This window comes from Electrophorus electricus, chromosome 8 (genome assembly GCF_013358815.1).
Source record: "Electrophorus electricus isolate fEleEle1 chromosome 8, fEleEle1.pri, whole genome shotgun sequence".
In the NCBI taxonomy this organism is placed as follows: domain Eukaryota; kingdom Metazoa; phylum Chordata; class Actinopteri; order Gymnotiformes; family Gymnotidae; genus Electrophorus; species Electrophorus electricus.
Window position 1 is genome coordinate 26,935,938 of NC_049542.1, and position 17,786 is coordinate 26,953,723.

The 17,786-nt window shown below is 39.8% G+C and overlaps 1 protein-coding gene across 4 annotated transcripts; it reads left to right on the forward strand.

The window, feature by feature from the left end:
* Positions 1-1,166: 1,166 nt before the first annotated feature.
* pip5k1aa (phosphatidylinositol-4-phosphate 5-kinase, type I, alpha, a) lies at positions 1,167-16,253 on the forward strand. Of its 4 annotated transcripts, none has more exons than XM_027011557.2 (17): positions 1,167-1,402; positions 2,141-2,234; positions 6,794-6,828; positions 7,025-7,114; positions 7,984-8,114; positions 8,349-8,466; positions 10,187-10,339; positions 10,446-10,745; positions 10,957-11,150; positions 11,590-11,673; positions 11,784-11,832; positions 12,316-12,400; positions 12,524-12,742; positions 13,021-13,120; positions 13,202-13,267; positions 13,347-13,450; positions 14,124-16,253. In XM_027011557.2, exons 2-16 carry the CDS (start codon positions 2,189-2,191, stop codon positions 13,420-13,422), a joined length of 1,746 nt encoding a protein of 581 aa, XP_026867358.2. In that variant the 5' UTR covers positions 1,167-1,402; positions 2,141-2,188; the 3' UTR covers positions 13,423-13,450; positions 14,124-16,253. The 4 variants fall into 4 exon arrangements, with proteins under 4 accessions (XP_026867358.2, XP_026867359.2, XP_026867357.2 ...); XM_027011556.2 differs by having other exon boundaries at positions 1,169-1,402; positions 13,369-13,450; XM_027011558.2 differs by lacking the exon at positions 12,524-12,742 and having other exon boundaries at positions 13,369-13,450.
* The last annotated feature ends 1,533 nt before the right edge of the window (positions 16,254-17,786 follow it).

Genomic DNA, 17,786 nt, shown 5'->3' on the forward strand with positions numbered 1-17,786 from the left:
TTATTTAATACAACAAGATCCACCTCACCCACTGGTCATTCCACATCCCATTCCTCTACAGTTCTTATCATTACATCGCTGTTGCAGCCTCACCACCTAGACAGGGTCACAACAGAATTGGGGGCTCGTTCTAGATTTGGTTTTGTTTTCTCCTTTTTTTGTTGTGGGTTTTGCTGTTCTCTGTGTTCAGTTTGGTTAGTTTGGTCTTTTTTTTTTTTTTTTGGGTGGGGCGCCTTGTTTCTGTGATCGTTGGTCATGTCAACTTTTGACGTGGCTGAGTTTACTCTTTGTCCCCATGTTGAACAGTTTGATAGAGGTCGTAAGGATGATTTGCTTTTTAATAGCTGACCTTTATGACATGGACATGCCTCGTTCCACTCCTAAGAGGGAGATCAAGCCAATGTTGTGAGCACACTTGGCCAACAACAGCGTCCTTAAGTGTCAAAGCGGCTCTCTGAGTGTTGCCACTGACTCTGTCTGGAGCAATCTCTCCTGCTCCTGCAGAAGCTGATGTGTGAGGCACTCATCATCTAGGAGGTCCAATGCCGATCAGACCAATCAGTCTCCATGCCTCAAAATTGTGAGGTTCAATATAGCCTCAAACAACATCAAGTGTAGAGCTTTATTCATAGGATTCATCAAAAAATGCATAGACAATGTTGTAACAGCAAGAACAGTCCGTGCTTACCCCAACCAGAGACCAGAGGCTCAGTTCACCATGGGATGGCCCCTTCGATGTGACTGAGCTCCTAGGTGATGTATCCCGTCTGGGCATGGCAGCAGGCAGTTGTGGCTCACCAAAACCAGGGCAGCAGAGCATTTTAGTTTGTTTTTCCTCCGGATAATGCTCTCATGCTTGACATAAGGTTTCGCTATACAAGAGGCTCTGGTGGGTCCGGGTGTCAGGAAACTAAATACGGCTATAAGCAGCTAAAGAAACTCCAGAAAATCACGGAGACTTATATCCGGACGGGACTAAAATCATCAGCTGAACGCGGAATTACGTGAAAACAACTAGGTAATTCGGCTTTTTTTTTTCAGATAAGGAGGGAGTAAACACAGATATGGCAGATCGGGACTTAAAAAGGGGTTATATGTAGAAGAAGACCCGGGACCCGAGTCAATTTATTCCATCTGAAATTTTATCACCAGGGCCAATAAAAAAAATCATTACCACTCTCCACAACCTCGTCACTTCCGTAGAGGTACCAGAGCTAGAGGAAAGACGAGCAGAAGAGAGTTTCTGAGGTTTATGTTGATGCTTGGCTAACTCTTATAATATCGTGTAGAAAATGTATGCGACAGCACTGCTGATCTGATAACACCTCGCTACAAAGAAGAATTCAGCTTGGACTGTGGCTACTTGACTCGTTTTTCAAATCAACAGTGAACACAGTAAAAGGTTAGAGAGCGACAGAGTCCGCTAGCTATTAAATGTTTCAGTCAGATATGAGTTTCAGTCAATTGCTGGCAAACACACTTCAGTGCGTAACAAGCTGGCTAACTAACTAACATCCGTGCGCAGAACATACTGGCAAAGCATATGTAGCTAAATATATATAAATACATCTTTGAGCAGCTAGACCGCTAACGTTAGGACACTCGATTGGGAAGATAGCGTTAGCCTACTCCGCTACATAGCTACGATAGCTGGCTGTATTTTCGGTGTTTTAGTTATCTAAAGGCTAGCTAGGTACACTCGTTAGCTAGTTATGTAGCTAGGGTATCTAGCTAGCTAATGTTACTTAGTGACAGTTTGCACTATCCTCATTAATACTTTATCAGTCAGGTAACAATGCCGGCTATAATACTAGAAAGTGTTTTAACCGGCCAACAGTATCCGATAACTTAACGCTGGCTAGTTATCGCCAGATGTCTCACAGACCAAGTCAACGAGCGTTAGCTAGCTAGCTAGCTAACCTAGCTTAGCTACATTTACTTAGCAAGCGTGTTAGCCATCGTCTGATTTGCTACAGGTTTATATCATCTTTTGCGTATATTATGCAGGTTGTCGACTGGCAAAGGCACAAAACCAGTGAAAATGGGTTTCGGATTAGAAATATTAGCTAGGTTATGTTAGCTTGCTAGCTATGATAGTGACGCTGATTTCAAAAAGTCTTCTTGTTGTACTTAATTCTAGACGTTGTAAAGTGAACGTGACCCGAATCTATGAAACTTCAGCCATCCGATGGCTACGGCTGGTCCAGTGTCCATGGAAAGGGTGATCTCGACTGGTACGTTAACGAACTGAAACGCAGAAACACACCGAACGAATTTTTTTCTGTGAAGTATGCATATTTTTGAAGCAACAACTAAAGCTATCGGTTTTCATGCCTTTTTAAAATACTTTTCCTAAACGTTTGTGCACTGAGTGTCAAAGTTAAATCAACCATTCAGTCAAGTACTGAATTGTTTAATTAAGACATTTATACTTTGCTAGCGTACAGTATTGTTTTTCACAGTAGCGTTGTATTTAGTTAGTTAAAAGGGACATGTGGAAGCCACATCTAGTCAGTTGCTTCCCAGCCTTTATACATTCTTTACTTTATAGTAATGTGTGTATGACTGCTAGGGATGTAATTATGACTGGTCTGATGGCCTTCAGGTACGTTTACTATGTTTTGGACAAGGATGTTTAATTTCCTAAGAGAGGTACATGCACGTGTACTTGCTTACATGTTTGAGTTGTGTCTATGAATGAACTCTGTCGGTTTTATTAATAAGGTTTTATTATGCTATGGGAGCTTCAGTCTCATAGTGTTACTGTTGCTTTTTTGTGTGTGATGTGGTTGTGGGGGGGGGCGGGGGGGTGTTAGAAAATCTAAGCCTGTGTGTGTCAGGTGTTTATGCCTGTGTATTTGCTGTTGATATCACACTTGGCCAAAGTGAAAACACTTTGCATGTTGCCGCAGACCACAGTATGTTCTGTGGGTGTGGGTGTTCCTCTTCCACAGAAAGCTTGCTTGTCTTCATATATTTCATACCAGCATGTTTACTTTACTTTATAGTTTGCTGTAATGTCTCTTGACAGAGCTTGTGGGTAAGAAGTGAGGTAATAAGTTAGACATTTTTATGGTTTTTCATTGATTGTTCTGTCACCATAGTTTGTACAGCAGTGGTTGCAATAGTTAATCTTTCAGTTCAGGATCTCTATAGATACTATAACAATTGATTTGGCTTCTAGAGGTAGACTTCAAATTGTGTTAGACATAAACCATTTTATACATATTTCAAAACCCTTTTCCTGGTCTGTTCAATTTGTCACTTAGGAAGGAAAGTTGTTTTTGTTTTTTTTCTCCCCTCACAGGAGGTGAAATTTAGCATGCTACTCATGTGTGCTTAGTTTTTCTCCTAATGTCACCATGGTAGCTCAGGCCACAGACAATTTCTGTCACATGTCTTTCCGTGAGTTTCATTCATGAAGACTGGCCAAACGTCTGCTCATTGTTGGAGAAAGGGAAATACTGACCTGATGACCTCATTGTTTTGATCAGTTGCCACCTTGTTTCTGTAATGAGAATGACATTCATAAGGAAAGGGTATTGCATATACAGATGCTGTGCAAGTTGAAAACCGGCTTAACGAATAATGTCTCCCAATTAAAAACCCATGTCTACTCACATGAAGCACTGAATTGAACTGCAAAAGCAAACAAACTGGAACATTTAGCAAAAGCAACAGGTTGGACAAGATTTTCTCCTTTGTTTTAAGGATGTACCGATACCTCTTTTTTTAAATTACTATTACTGATAACTATGGATGTCCCAATCCGATCTCAAAGATAGATATCGGGGCCGATCAAAGCATTTTTTTAAACTGATTGGTGTCGGCTTTATTGAGAACAAACCTAAGCCCAATCCTTTGTTTGCGATCCTTTGCCATCATACGGGTGTCATAAATGGAGAACAGACTGCACCGAAACTGTCCGCAGTGTGGAAATATTTTAAACTTGAGAATGAAACAAGTCCATCAGCCATGTGTAATGTCTGCAATGCAAGCATTTCGAGAGGCAGTAGTAACAGAGCTATGTTCAATACTACCAATTTGATACACCACTTAAAAAATAAACACTCGGCAGAATACAGTGAGTTTACTCAGGTTAGCCAGGCAAAGGCTGCACTGAAGTGACACACACTAGAGGAAACTTTTTAAAAGAAGAGAGAAATTTTCTCCATACAGCGACATGGCTGAAAAGCTTACATAGAAGGTGATTGAATTCATCACATTAGATGACCAGTCTATTGCTGTGGTAGAAAATTCAGGTTTTCATCATCTTTGGAGCTTTTGGAGCCATGGTACGTCCTACCCTCTCAGTGCTACATTTCAGACTCGACTATACTGAATCTTTACAAATGGTTCACTACCACATATGAGGTCTTTTATCAGATGTGACTGCTATTGGATCTACCACAGATATTTGGAGTTCTTATGTTTCCCTGTCATTCCTTAGCCTCATGGCATACTGGATTGTCTCCACTTTTGATTTAAGGCATGCAGTATTGCAGGACATGTAAAACACGCAGGTGAGGAAATGTTGAACATTTGGGGAATAGACAAGCGGCAGGTCCATGTCATTTTGCGTGACAATGCAAGAAATATAGAAAAAACAATGGATGATTGTGAAGCATATACACTGGATTGATTTTAATAACTGTAATGTACTTGAAGTGTGTACTGTGCAACAGTATTATCTAGAAATGTATCGGATTGAGACTATACTCAATATGAAATGACTTGGAACGGTATCGGGCCAAAAAAACTTGATCGGGACATCCCTACTGATAACGATACCTGATTCTCCAATATCGATACTTGATCGTATAATATCGATTTTAATTTTATTTTCTATCATAACTACTCTATATGTACCTAATAATGCACATATTTACACATTTGCATTTTTTGGCTATTTTATTTTGGTAAAGACTGTTCTGTCAAATATAAATTACAAGACAGATTGATTGATTGGTTAATTAATGTAGGTATATATTGTCTCCCCTCCAGATTTTAGGTTTGTTACTTGTGAGTTGGCTGTGAATAATTAAATAGGAATGTTTTTGGAGCTTGCTGAAAGAAACTCACAGATGACACGTAAACCAACAATAAGGAAAATGACCAAACTGCCCTGCCTGTATATTTAGTTCCTCTGGCACTGGTCTTCTCTCCATTCCTAAATTCAGATCTCTGGGGGCAGGGGGCAGATCTTTCAGTGTCATGGCCCTGAGACTTTGGAAAACACTACCCAAATGTCTCCATCTCTGATCTTACCTCTCCTGCTTTAATGTTGAACCTAACAGACCTTTTTTTTCTCTGTACTTTCAATCTCTGTCCTACTTTAGTCCGTCCTACTCCGCCCCTAACCTTTGGTATGGGATGTTATGGGATGACTGTATGTTTTTATATATTATATTTAATAATCATAGTCTAGCTGAGTTTGGATCTAGTAGCATAGCAGTTGAGTACTGAAGCTTTAACCGGGCTATGATAAATCTTGTACTCACCACAACTAGTACAGTACTTTTCATTGTGTTTTGTTCTGATCGTTCTACATTTCTTTATGGAGAAGGTGTGAGGACAGTGGTTGTGGGCATCACATTGGCAGCGGAGGCAGATGAAGGGCTGATCTCGTGGGTTAAACCCTCAAAGGACTCTACAGCAAGCATTTTCTCCTTTCTTTGTTGTTAATGTGGCTGACAGCACATGGTCACCTGTTCAAGCACACTTATGACCAGGGAAAATGCACTTTTCTGTATGGTTTGTATATCCTGTTGCAGTCATGTAGCATCCATTTTCAAATCAACCTGAAAATTCTCCAGGCATGAATATGGTAAGTGGGATTGTTTAAAATGGCTCACTTCCTTTGTCCTGCTGAAAGTGTGAGGCTTAGTGAGTGGGTTACAGGCCCTAAACCAGCTAGCTACAACTCCTTCATGGCTTTGATCATGTTTTTGTTTTTTGTTTTTTTGCATTGGCTTTCAGAATTACATGGGTGTGTGTGTTTTTGGAATATTCCATTCTTTAAGCATGTCTTAAAAAACATCAAAGCCATATTGGCCTCTGTGGTATTTGCACTATTCAGATTATCCATCCATGAAACACTCTTGATTTAAACCATGGGAATGTCTTTGAAGGTGTCCTCATGTTTGTAGACTTGCTTGTTAAGATATGGTAGAGCCATTTCTGTTAGGTAGCACTCACTAGGCATGTTATCTAGTAAAAAGGAGCCAGTCTTAGATGCAGAGGAATGTATGCTGTCAGCTCACGCAGCACTTGTGGGTTTTTTTCCCAAGTATTTGGTATTAATGCAGATCACGCTTAACCTTGCCCAATGTGCATGAAGCCTTTGCGTTTCAAAAGTATTCTACATTGCCTCCACTTTCTCCTTATGTCTTATTGAACCCAGAAATATTTTCACATATAGCAGTACTTAATATGGCATAAGTACCCAAAGAGACTGTTGGAGATACTAAAGTTTTCCTTTAAGAGGGTCTCTGCATCCTTGGGTGACAGATACTCAGTACAATGAATTGGGTCCTTTCTTTGAGCAGTGTCTTCAGTACATGGTCTCCATTGACAATGAAAGGTTATGTGTAAATTCTGAGTTAATTTTGAATTGGAATAGCACCTTATTTTTTTTTAATAATACTTTCAAAATGATAGTGGAGGGACTTATTCCACCATGAAGACTTGAAATTACGCATCCAGATTTGAGACTCGTAACCTGATCTTGGATTTAGCCCTTACAGAATGTTTGCCAGGAATAACAGTTCTTCCTCTTTCTTCATTCATGCAGGAACCTCTGAAAATCATAGGATGACTTCTTTCGAAGTAAGAATACTTTTATCTTTTAGCTGTAGTTTTATTTTTTTACAGTTGTAGTATTGTAGTACTTTCACATACATTTTTTTTTTATGTGAAATATTAGGTCGTCATAACCTATGAAGCCATATTTTCTTGTAACCAAGCTCAAACTGTTTTTAGTTAATGACCAAAATCATGTTGTTATAACCTTGCAATTACCCAGGGTCTGGGTTCTCCAAGTTCATCCCAGACCAATAAGAGAACCATCGGTCATCGTGGGATTGACCCCACAGGGGAGACTACATACAAAAAGGCAAGGAATATTGTTGACCAGGTGGACACATACACATTATAGAAAACTTTGTGTCTATGGCACCAGGCAAGACAATCCAAGTGTTAGTTTTCAGTAGTATTGCAAAGGCACTATAAATGTTTATATACTTTCATACTTTTTATTAATGATGCATTAATTGAATAAATAATTGCTATTAATTGAGCCCTTGCAATGAAAATACATGCATGTTACTTTTTCTTTTGTAAAAATTACCAAGCTTGATGTTCTTTATTTAAAATAAATCACTCGGTAAAGCATTTTTTCTGTTTATTATGCAATATTTTCAAATTTAAACGTATACTGACATGGAAAAAACATTTATCTCTGCTGTCATGAATCAGTTATAAAAGTGTACATTCTGCAAAATAAAACAATAATACTTACAATAATGTCTTATCTTTAAATACCTGCGCTGAATGAAGTAAGGTAAGTCAGGTAGGGACAACATTGTGATGTCTGTCAGCCGTCGACAACAGATGATGTCATTGTCCATTGGCCCAAACCTAAACGTGAAGTCAACTGAGGCATATGACACTGGATGGTTGAAGGTCGCAGGAAGCTTCCACTGCTGATATGATCCACAGACCTTGATTCATATCTACTCCAGCAGTCAAAACAGTATAATAGTATATGACCACAGTTTGAAAGAATGGACTCAATAGTTTGTGAACTTGCACTCACTTACATACAAACACATCACCACTATTAATTTCATATTTAAGAGTTGTCTAAAAGACATGCACGCTGTATTATTTTAAACTATAAAACATAGAACTTATTTTAATATTAGGGGTTGCTGTACTTCCATAAATTCCAACTTCTACATTCCTTTTGTCTTGCCCAATTAGACCACATCATCTGCTCTGAAAGGTGCCATCCAGCTGGGCATTACATACACGGTTGGCAGTCTGAGCCAGAAGCCAGAGAGAGATGTGCTCATGCAGGACTTTGAAGTGGTGGAGAGCATATTCTTTCCCAGGTATGTGTGTGTGTGTGTGTGTGTGTGTGTGTGTGTGTGTGTGTGTGTGTGTGTGTGTGTGTGTGTGTGTGTGTGTGTGTGTGTGTGTGTGTGTGTGTGTGAGTGTGTGAGTAAAAGTCCTTCAACTGAAGGTGTATTATAAAGAATAACTGTTTAAACTTAAGTAATTTCCACTTTCTCTTTTATCGTTTGGGTTTTCTCTCTTAAAGACTTAGTTTTCTTTCTTAATCTAAGTGAAGGCAGTAATTTGACCCCAGGACACCACCATGGCGACTTTAGGTTTAAAACCTATGCTCCGATTGCCTTCCGCTACTTCAGGGAGATGTTTGGGATCCGGCCTGATGACTACCTGGTAACCCGCTTCATTTATTTCCTTTATTCCTTTATTCAAGGGGCCGTGGTAACTCGATGGTATAGGTACTTGACTAATGATCAGAAGGTCGCCAGTTCAAGCCCCACCACTTCTAAATTCCCCCTGAGCAAAACCCTTAACCCTCACTTACTCAAATTGTACTCAGTCATAATTGTAACTTTGCTTTGGATAAAAGCATCATGCTGTAAATGTATTTTTGTGTTACTCTGGCCACCATACTACAACCTGCTGTTTTTAAGTGTAAATATAAAACTGATCCAACTCCTCGGTTATATGGTTTAGGTCTTAATCAATTAGTCAGTGTCTCCTAATCGACGCTTCCTTCATTTAAGAATGACACAATGCCTTTTTAGGTCAATTATTGTTTGTTAGAACTTGAGAGCACAGTGTGAGAAATGTTTATTTGGCTGTCTCAATAAACAGTCTGCTAGATGTTGAAGTTATTACCTCAGCCACAGTGACTGCACATTGTTTACATGGCGCAGAAGTCAGTCATTCTGTATTTCCATTCAAAGGTATCTGTAAAAATGCAATAAATAGTTGATTACCTATTGTATGTTAATGTTAAAAAATGTTAAAAATACATTTTTTAAAAATTACATGGAAACTAGCCTGTTTAATGTTGAGAGAGACAGTGTAGGACTATGAGATAACAAACTTGTTTGGCTTAACCTCTGTTAATTGTTTGATTAGGAAACCTAATAATAATAATAATTATTATTATTATTATTATTATTATAAAAGTGTAAGTGTAATCAAGGCCACTTTACCAAAAAAATGTAAAATAATAAAAGTTTGAAAGCTCTTTTCTGCTGACCCTAGCCACATCAGGTCCTCACTAGACCTAAATGCGTCATGTCTGCCCAGCACAGTATATGGACTTGCAGAAAGTAATTTAATAAAAAGCTGTAACTGTTTTCAAGACTGCTGGTAATTGAGATGCCACTTTGACCACTACTGGTTCAAATGCATCTTAAACCCGACATGGAGCTTTGGCTGCAGCTTTATAAACCCTGTGATCTGAGCAGAGGTTTTTAGGACTGCAAAGCGTCGGTTTGTCAGGAAGTTAAACTGTATTGAATTGTTAGTTTACATAATCTAAGCAGGAAAAAAATTAAACAAGCTAAACTATGTAATTGCTAAACTAATACGATATATTATTGCCTTACTATCTAACCAAAGTATCTGGCCTCTTCCCTGAAGCCTTGTGTTGTAGCACAAAGGCTAACAAGCTAGTTGCAGTTATACACCACCAATGGCGTGAACTAAATGCCGTAAATGTAAATCTCCCTTTGTGTAATATCGGCTTGTACTATGGTAAAGTACGAGATTGGCAGGTTTTGGCTGGAATAACGTACCCCTTACATCTTGGAAAGTCTTTGGCCTTGGCTCGGCTCTTTGCCACCTTCATCCAAAGTTTGGTCTGCATGATAAGCAATGTATTTTAGCAAGCAACATTGTAGTTCTGGTATTATAATACAGTTAGCATGAAGACATAGACCTTTGAGGTTTTGCACCATAAAGAGCTTGTCCATTTTGTATTGCAGCCCTACAAAATACAATTAAATGTTTGTGTGCACATTCCATTACATATTTTGTATGCAACCTCAGCATAGAGCTGTTTCTGTTGAGAAAAAGGTTATTGTTGTTGGTCCTAAACAGATTCATTTATGTGTTAATGTGCTCATGTTTCCTGTAGTACTCTCTTTGCAACGAACCACTGATAGAGCTGTCGAACTCCGGGGCAAGCGGGTCTCTCTTCTACGTCTCCAGTGATGATGAGTTCATCATCAAAACGGTCCAGCACAAAGAGGCAGAGTTTCTGCAGAAGCTGCTGCCCGGCTACTTTATGGTGAGGAACATGCACTTCGACTATGTCCATTTCATCAAGAAGTTTCTTATTATTGTCTTCATTTCTTTTAAATAAAAATATTTCTGGTCTTGTTCCTTCTTTCCAGAACCTGAACCAGAACAAGCGCACGTTGCTGCCCAAGTTCTACGGCCTCTACTGCGTTCAGGCCGGCGGGAAGAACATCCGCATCGCGGTAATGAACAACTTGCTCCCCCGTGCTGTCCCCATGCACCTCAAGTACGACCTGAAGGGCTCGACGTACAAGCGGCGAGCCTCGCCCAAGGAGCGAACTAAGAGCATGCCCACCTACAAAGACCTTGACTTCATGGAGGATGTTCCTGAAGGTCTGATGCTGGAGAATGACCACTACAATGCCCTCTGCAAAACCATCCAAAGAGACTGTCTGGTGAGGGGGGAGGGGGAGAGAAGGAGAAGGAGAGAGAGAGAGAGAGAGAGAGAGAGGGAGAGAGAGTTTTAACCTCAGTTTCAGTAGTTGTAGAGTAACACTGAATTGTCTGGTGGGCTTCACACATCTCATCAGGATGTGGATGTGTGTTAACTGCCAGCACACTCCATGTTGTGAGCTGCTCTGTGAGCCGTGTGTGTGTACACTGCAGTTGCTGCAGAGCTTCAAGATCATGGACTACAGTCTGCTGGCGGGGATCCACAACATAGACCAGGCAGGTGAAGAGGCATCCACAGCCATGCCTGATCAGAAGAGGGCTCAGGGCCAGAAGCCCCTCTACTGTACGGCCATGGAGGCGATCCAGGGGGAGGCCAAGGGCAAGACTCCACCACAGCCCAGTGAGAGGTTGGTATTAGAACCAGAGACGTTTGTAGACACACGTATAACAAAAGATACACTGTGGTGTCTCTCATATTGTCCAGTCTATTAGCTGTTTAATTTATAGCCCCAAGTTCAGAATGGTTCTTGTTATTCTCTTACATTGTGTCATTTCGTGTTTGGTATTTTTTCTTATGTCTAGTTTCCTTCTTTCAGTCTTTTTCTTTGTTTAATTTTTTAGTGTGCTTGTGGTTATTTATTGAAGTATCCCTCAAATAGCATTTGTTGCTCACTGGTCAACATTGTAAACATGAATGCGTTTTTTGTGACGTGTGTGTGTGTGTGTGTGTGTGTGTGTGTGTGTGTGTGTGTGTGTGTGTGTGTGTGTGTGTGTGTGTGTGTGTGTGTGTGTGTGTGTGTGTGTGTGTGTGTGTGTGTGTGTGTGTGTGTGTGTGTGTAATCACAGCATGGGAGGTATTCCTGCACGCAACTCGAAGGGTGAGAGGTTACTAATCTTTATTGGCATCATTGACATCCTGCAGTCCTACAGGTACTAGACTTCTGGGAATGCTGTGGTTTTGATCTTCATTTAATAACCAAGTAGCCTAAAGTTCATTTCATAAGGCCTGTTAAGGAGTCCTGGTTATTTTGTGTTTTTAGATTTGTGAAGAAACTGGAGCACTCATGGAAGGCCTTGGTGTATGATGGGGTGAGTCTTACTGGTTTGCAAGTGGATAACCTTTTTTATTTTTGATACTTCAGTCAGTGTAATGTGAAATAATTCCATGCTTTAGCTTCCATAAAATTTTAAGTGCTTTTTAGATTTATATCATTTAGTTTTCTGGAGTTTAATCTCTACTGAATATCTACATGAAACCTACATCTTACTGCATACTCATATTTGAGTAGCTGGTAGGTGTGCATTAAAACCACATCAAGCTTCCTCACTTTTCTCAATTTATACAAAGGTCAGAAAGCAACATTAATATGCAGTTTAAAAATCATCAATAAATCATCAATATTAAATTTGTCAGACCTTTTTTTGGTTACATCCATACACTCTTCTCAAAGTAACATGGAAAGCCCTGAACAGCAGTGCAGCCAAACCTCTTTCCCTTGGTTCTTTCCCTCCTCAGTGACCTGTTAAAATCAGAAAATGCATGACCTGTTGTGAATTATTCCTGTGCTTCAGGACACTGTGTCAGTGCACCGGCCCAGCTTCTATGCTGACCGCTTCCAGAAGTTCATGTGCAACACTGTCTTCAAGAAGGCATTGTGTAAGTAGGTGCCATATAACAGTAATACATACACTGTTTACCTGTAGCATTAAAATGGCAATTTGAGGCTTCAGCTGAAAGAGAAAATGACATGATCGTACACTGTGCCCCACACCTGGCTAGTGAGGACATCTCCCTTGAAGAAGACTCGCGGAGGCACAGTCAGCAACATGCGCAAGGCCAATGCCACAGGGTCCGACCAGGCCCATGTAGTAGTCACCGCAGAGCCAAGCCAGGCAGAGACTAGGGGAACTGGGCAACCACGGGGACAGGACCCAGGACATGTCCCCAGCAGCATTGCTGTCGCCCTCAGCTTTGAGGTGGAGGTGTCTGATGACCAAGGTCAGCTAATGCAGCTGAAAATTTAAATGAAATTGAATGACGCTGTGGTAAACTTCCCTTCCATAGCTGTCATTAATGAGCGTTGTTGGCCTTCACAGTGAGGAAAGCTGAAAAATTATGATGTTAGCACTGTTCATGTACCTCGTGCATAAAATTGCTCAGTTTGTTGCTGAGTAGTGCGTAATTTTTCTCATTACCGACTTAGGAACCGCTCACACAAGGAGCGGACGTCCGGTCCTAAACAGCGAGACTAACTGTCTCTCTGCTTGCCCCTCCAGATGTACAGCCCCGTCCCGACTTGCTCCCACATGACGATGTGATGAGCAGCTCATTCGAGACCACGCCTGTGAGCTCTGCGTCTGCTGCTCGGGCCCCAAGGTGTGCGCATGCATCCGTTCGTCCATCCCATGGCTATCTGAAACAAGCCTGCATGTTGCATCTCTTGCTGTTTTTTTCCAGAGTGCAGGAGCAGAAACCCCCCGACATGGATCAGAGCCAAAGATTGGAGTCTGAAATTCTAAACAGGTGAGGGGCACAGGCAGAAAGACCGCCGCTTCACAAACCTCCCTACTCCACACATGCCATCACTGCCCGTGACAACTAGCTTGCACATCTTTCCTTCCCAGCACCGGGTCTGCTGGGCCATTGGAGGAGAGCCCAAACTTCATCTCCCTCAGTGATGTCATGGCCCAGGCTGACAACTGTTATGTAAGTACAATTAAAAATGAAGATGTTTTTTTGTTTGTTTGTTTGATTTTGTGCTTGGTTTCATTTTGGTTTGTTTGTTTAGTTTTTTCCATGTCCAGTAAGTAATCAGATATTTTGTTTTACATGTCCAGCACTGACATTTCGTTACGTAACAAATGATCGTTTTATCAGCTATGTAGTTCCCTTCTTCAGAGTAAATGTGAACAGCTAGCGGTTGGAAGGTTCAAGGTTCAACTCCACTGCAGGGAACAGAACTGCAGAATTGAGCAGTACCAATTCCCATTAATAGTAACCTACATGAATATAAGGTCCGAAGTGTTCTTTTAACCAGCAATATTTTAGCCTCGCTCGCGGGTTGCTGTGTTGGCTTCAGTGTGGTTGTATTGCCTGTTTAGGAAACAAAGGAGATACATTATAAAGAACGTGACCGGTAAGAGTTATAGATGCTTGCCACAGGTCACCAGTGCTCACCTGCTAACTAGTTACTTTTACGGAATTTATCCAAAGCAATTTACTATGGTGTAATTGAGGGCTAAGGGTCTTGCTCAGGGGCCCAACAGTGGTAACTTGGAAGTGGTGGGACTTGAACTGGCAACCTTCTGATTACAAGCAACTACCTTAACCTCTGAGCTATTTTTCATTTGTTCTGTTTTTTCCCCTTTGTCTGGTGCAGTGAGGAAAGACAGGCGAAAGCCAGGGAGGGAAGTCGAACAAGTAGGAAGTGGGGAAAAAAAGCCAAAGAAAGGTGGACCCAGAGAGCATTTCCCCCTGCAGATATGGAAGACAGAAAGTCCAGAGAAGAGACTTCAGAAGGGTGAACCACACAAAAGACAGATTCATGCATGACTACTCCAGAGTCACTGCTGAAGGGGCTTTTGTCTCGTGTGTCAGCCGCTCCAAAACTGCCTTCATACAGCCTTAAAACAGTGCCTGCCTTCCTGAACCCAGAACAGCAGCTCCCAAAAACGCAAATATGATTTATTTATTTTTTGGTCCTAGATACGATCCTTTAGTAAAACGAAATATTTACATGAACCTTAATCCTTTTTTTAAAGAACTATTTCTTGTTTACCTCTGAGCCAAACAAATCAATGCTGAAAACATCTCACGCGACACACAGCAATGCTTGGAACTCGTCTGAGCAGGTGAGGACCGAGGAGGGAGGTTAATCGCTGCAGACAATTCTCTGTAACAGTTTAAGTAAACTCTGTGATTTTGTCTGTGCACTTTTGCTGCAGATACGTTCCAGACATGTGAGAAGTCAAAGAAAGTCTTATTTTAGCATATTTCATTTAGTATTAAACTTGATTGCAATGCCTGATGCAAATTTGCATGGATTAGCAGCTGACTAGTTCCTATAGCGCTAAATGTAAGTGACCTTAATTTACCTAGCTCAGTAAGATCTGAGTAGCAGTTTTATGGGTATTTTAAGTGCACGAGACTTGCAGAGAGAGCTCTAATCATTCCCAGACATGTTGCGATATGTAAAGATTGAAGTATACGGTGTGACGAGTACAAACCGTGGATGTCCTCTCAGTCATAATGTCACATGTCTCATTCCAATGCCTGTCAACTTATTACTGCAGATAAAACCGTATGTGTATGATTAAACTCTGGAGTTTAATGCTTTGATTACGTTCTGCTTACACTCTGTATTTATGAACCGGTTAAGGTTACGCAAGACCAAAAAGGACGTGGTTCTTGATTTTTTGACAAAGATGAAAGGGGAAGTGGTTTTTGTTTTTTTAAACTTTAATGGTCTTTTCAGATTATGGTAACTCAGCATTTCATATTTCACTTCACTAAAGCTACACTGAGCAATTTTCATGGGTGATGTGATGAAACGGCTGGTGTAAAGCGTTTATCTGCTGAGATGAGACAACCGTATAATATAATGGAAATCTGTATAAACACTAAAGTTGGCAGTATTTGGCAATACACATTACAGCCTTTTGATGCAAGTAAGCACAAGACAAAAAAAGATTCAAACCCAGCTATTAACAGCTGTACAATTTGGGTTATAATAATGTTTTAATTTTGTGTGAATTATGACATGTCCCCAGATGACAAGATTTCCACCTTGGAATAACATCACTAAAGTTAGACTGTAAATTTCTAAAGTTTAAACTTCCAGTGCCTTATGTAATATGTTAATCTCTCAATTAAAATGCATTAACAGCGAAGTAGAAAAATATTTTGCAAATTAAAATATAAAAGACCACCAGTGTTTTACAACAAATGTATGCAGCTACTAGCTTTCCGGGTCAAAAGAGCTCATTGTTTCATCTGTGATTAAGACGGATACTGGAACCTAGCTTGTCCAAATGACTATTTATTGAGCTATATATGTAATTTATTTCTTAAATTCTAAATGTTTGTGTTATGCCCAGGGGTTTATGCAATATCATTGTTTCCTGGTGACGTGCGAAAGTTTTAAAAAATGAGTGATGCCATGGGCTACAGGACTTTGTAAAGGTGGATAGCACCACCAATATCTCAAAGTATTCCATTAATAGATTTAAGTTTCAAGACACTCTGATATTGCTGCGCTGAAAGAGCTCAGGTAGTCCTGTGTTTGCAACACTCATTACACCACAGATTAAGGGGCTTGTGTAATTACTGCCGTCCATCCTTTGAATCAGACTGTCGGATGCATAATTTTGCCTTCTATAATAGAGATTGTATCAAATGTTACTTTTGTATAGCTACAACTTGTATGGATTTTTCTTTTTTGTGTTACTTTTTTGAACTGGCTGTTTTTCCATGTATTCAGAAGAATTCATTAAAGAAAAGAGGAAAAGTTTATTGGCTTCATGTCATAACTGAATCTTATGAAAATTGAGAGAATGCTTAGTACACTTATAGTATCTTAGAAATAACATCATTCAACCAGAAAATCCAACCATTTCCAGAAAAACATCTGTGTGGCTGGTCCAGGGCCTTAAGAAAAATGCCCAACACTGCAGCTAAGAACAATTTTTATAACCTGGATTGTTATCACTATGAGAACTTAAGCAACAAGACAGTTTTTGCTGTTCTATCTGTATTCCAGCACATTGGATTTCAGGCCTGTAAGGGCATTAACATTAAAGTAGCTCACATATGCTATTTAGGGGAACTATGTGTAATTGGGCTCAGATTATCATCACCATTTCTTCACATAATACAAATATCCTCAAAAAAGTTTTGTTCTTCTCGTTCATAGTTATTGTCAAATTTAAAATTGTCATTTATTGGGGGTTTCTGTGTTCAGCAAGTGAAAGGCATGCTAAATTAGGCAAGAACAATATGCTTTTTGATCCTGAGTAACACCTTGGTTGCTTTAGTAGAACATGTTTTTTTCTGTTCAAAGGTAAGGCTCTGTCCACTGGCATTTGGTTGGACCTATAGAATTGTTTATTTTTTCTCAGTAGTTTTTATTAATTAAGGATGAGCAAGTAGTTGAAGATGCTGATATTGGCTTTGAATTGGGATGACACAAACATGACAATATATACACATTCATACACAAATTCATATTCTTAAAATGTGCATGGTAAAATATTTTGTAGCATGAAGTATCCGAGTGTCAGGCATTTAGGTATATTGAGACCAGTGCACCAGTTTGAAAATGTGAGAAATTAGTCAGGAAAGAGTTCCCAGATATAATAAAAGTCTTAATAAAACACTAATAACACTAATAAAACACTAATAAAATAACAAAGATAAACGTCTATAATAAATGCCTTTTTATTTTCCCCAGATTCTGAACAGTATAAGATCTTGTAACCATTGCACTGCTCTGGGTGGACTGAGCAGTTTCCAGTTCAGGAGGATCTGTCCATGTACTAACAGTGACATGGAAGCAGTTATCCTTTCCTCCCTAGGGGCACAACTGCTTGCTTCTTTATGATCATGCTGATTTATACTTCAGAATTCATATCAATACTCACATCATCAACACAATTAAAAGCCAGTTGGACTTGTCAAATGTCTTTAATTTGAACACTATAACCTGGCCTAGGCTTGGTCTGTAATTTCTTCGTAGTTCATTCAATACGTACATATCTGCAAATTAAAGTCAACAGTCTGTACTTTGTCACTTTTTTTCTCATTTCAAATCCAGAACCCAAACATGCCAGAGTAAGGCAAGTATTCCTATAGAAATGATATACATGATAAACAGTGTCATTTCAAAGTGCTTCACACAAATATATTAAAAACAAAGAAATAAAATAATTACATAGTTTATTAAAGCAAATTACACCCCAAAAACTGAAAGGGAAATGATAATGCTGCAAAGAACTCGATATATAAGCATGAGAGAATAGAAATTGTTTTAAAATAACTACATTTG

What these genes read in the sequence shown, in the direction of transcription:
- pip5k1aa (XM_027011556.2), top strand. Translation starts at nt 2,189, where the DNA reads ATGGCTACGGCTGGTCCAGTGTCCATGGAAAGGGTGATCTCGACTG. An exon ending in TCCGGCCTGATGACTACCTG is followed by an intron (nt 8,467 to 10,186) that starts GTAACCCGCTTC and finishes TGTTTCCTGTAG; the next exon opens with TACTCTCTTTGCAACGAACC. An exon ending in GAGTCTGAAATTCTAAACAG is followed by an intron (nt 13,268 to 13,368) that starts GTGAGGGGCACA and finishes TTTCCTTCCCAG; the next exon opens with CACCGGGTCTGCTGGGCCAT.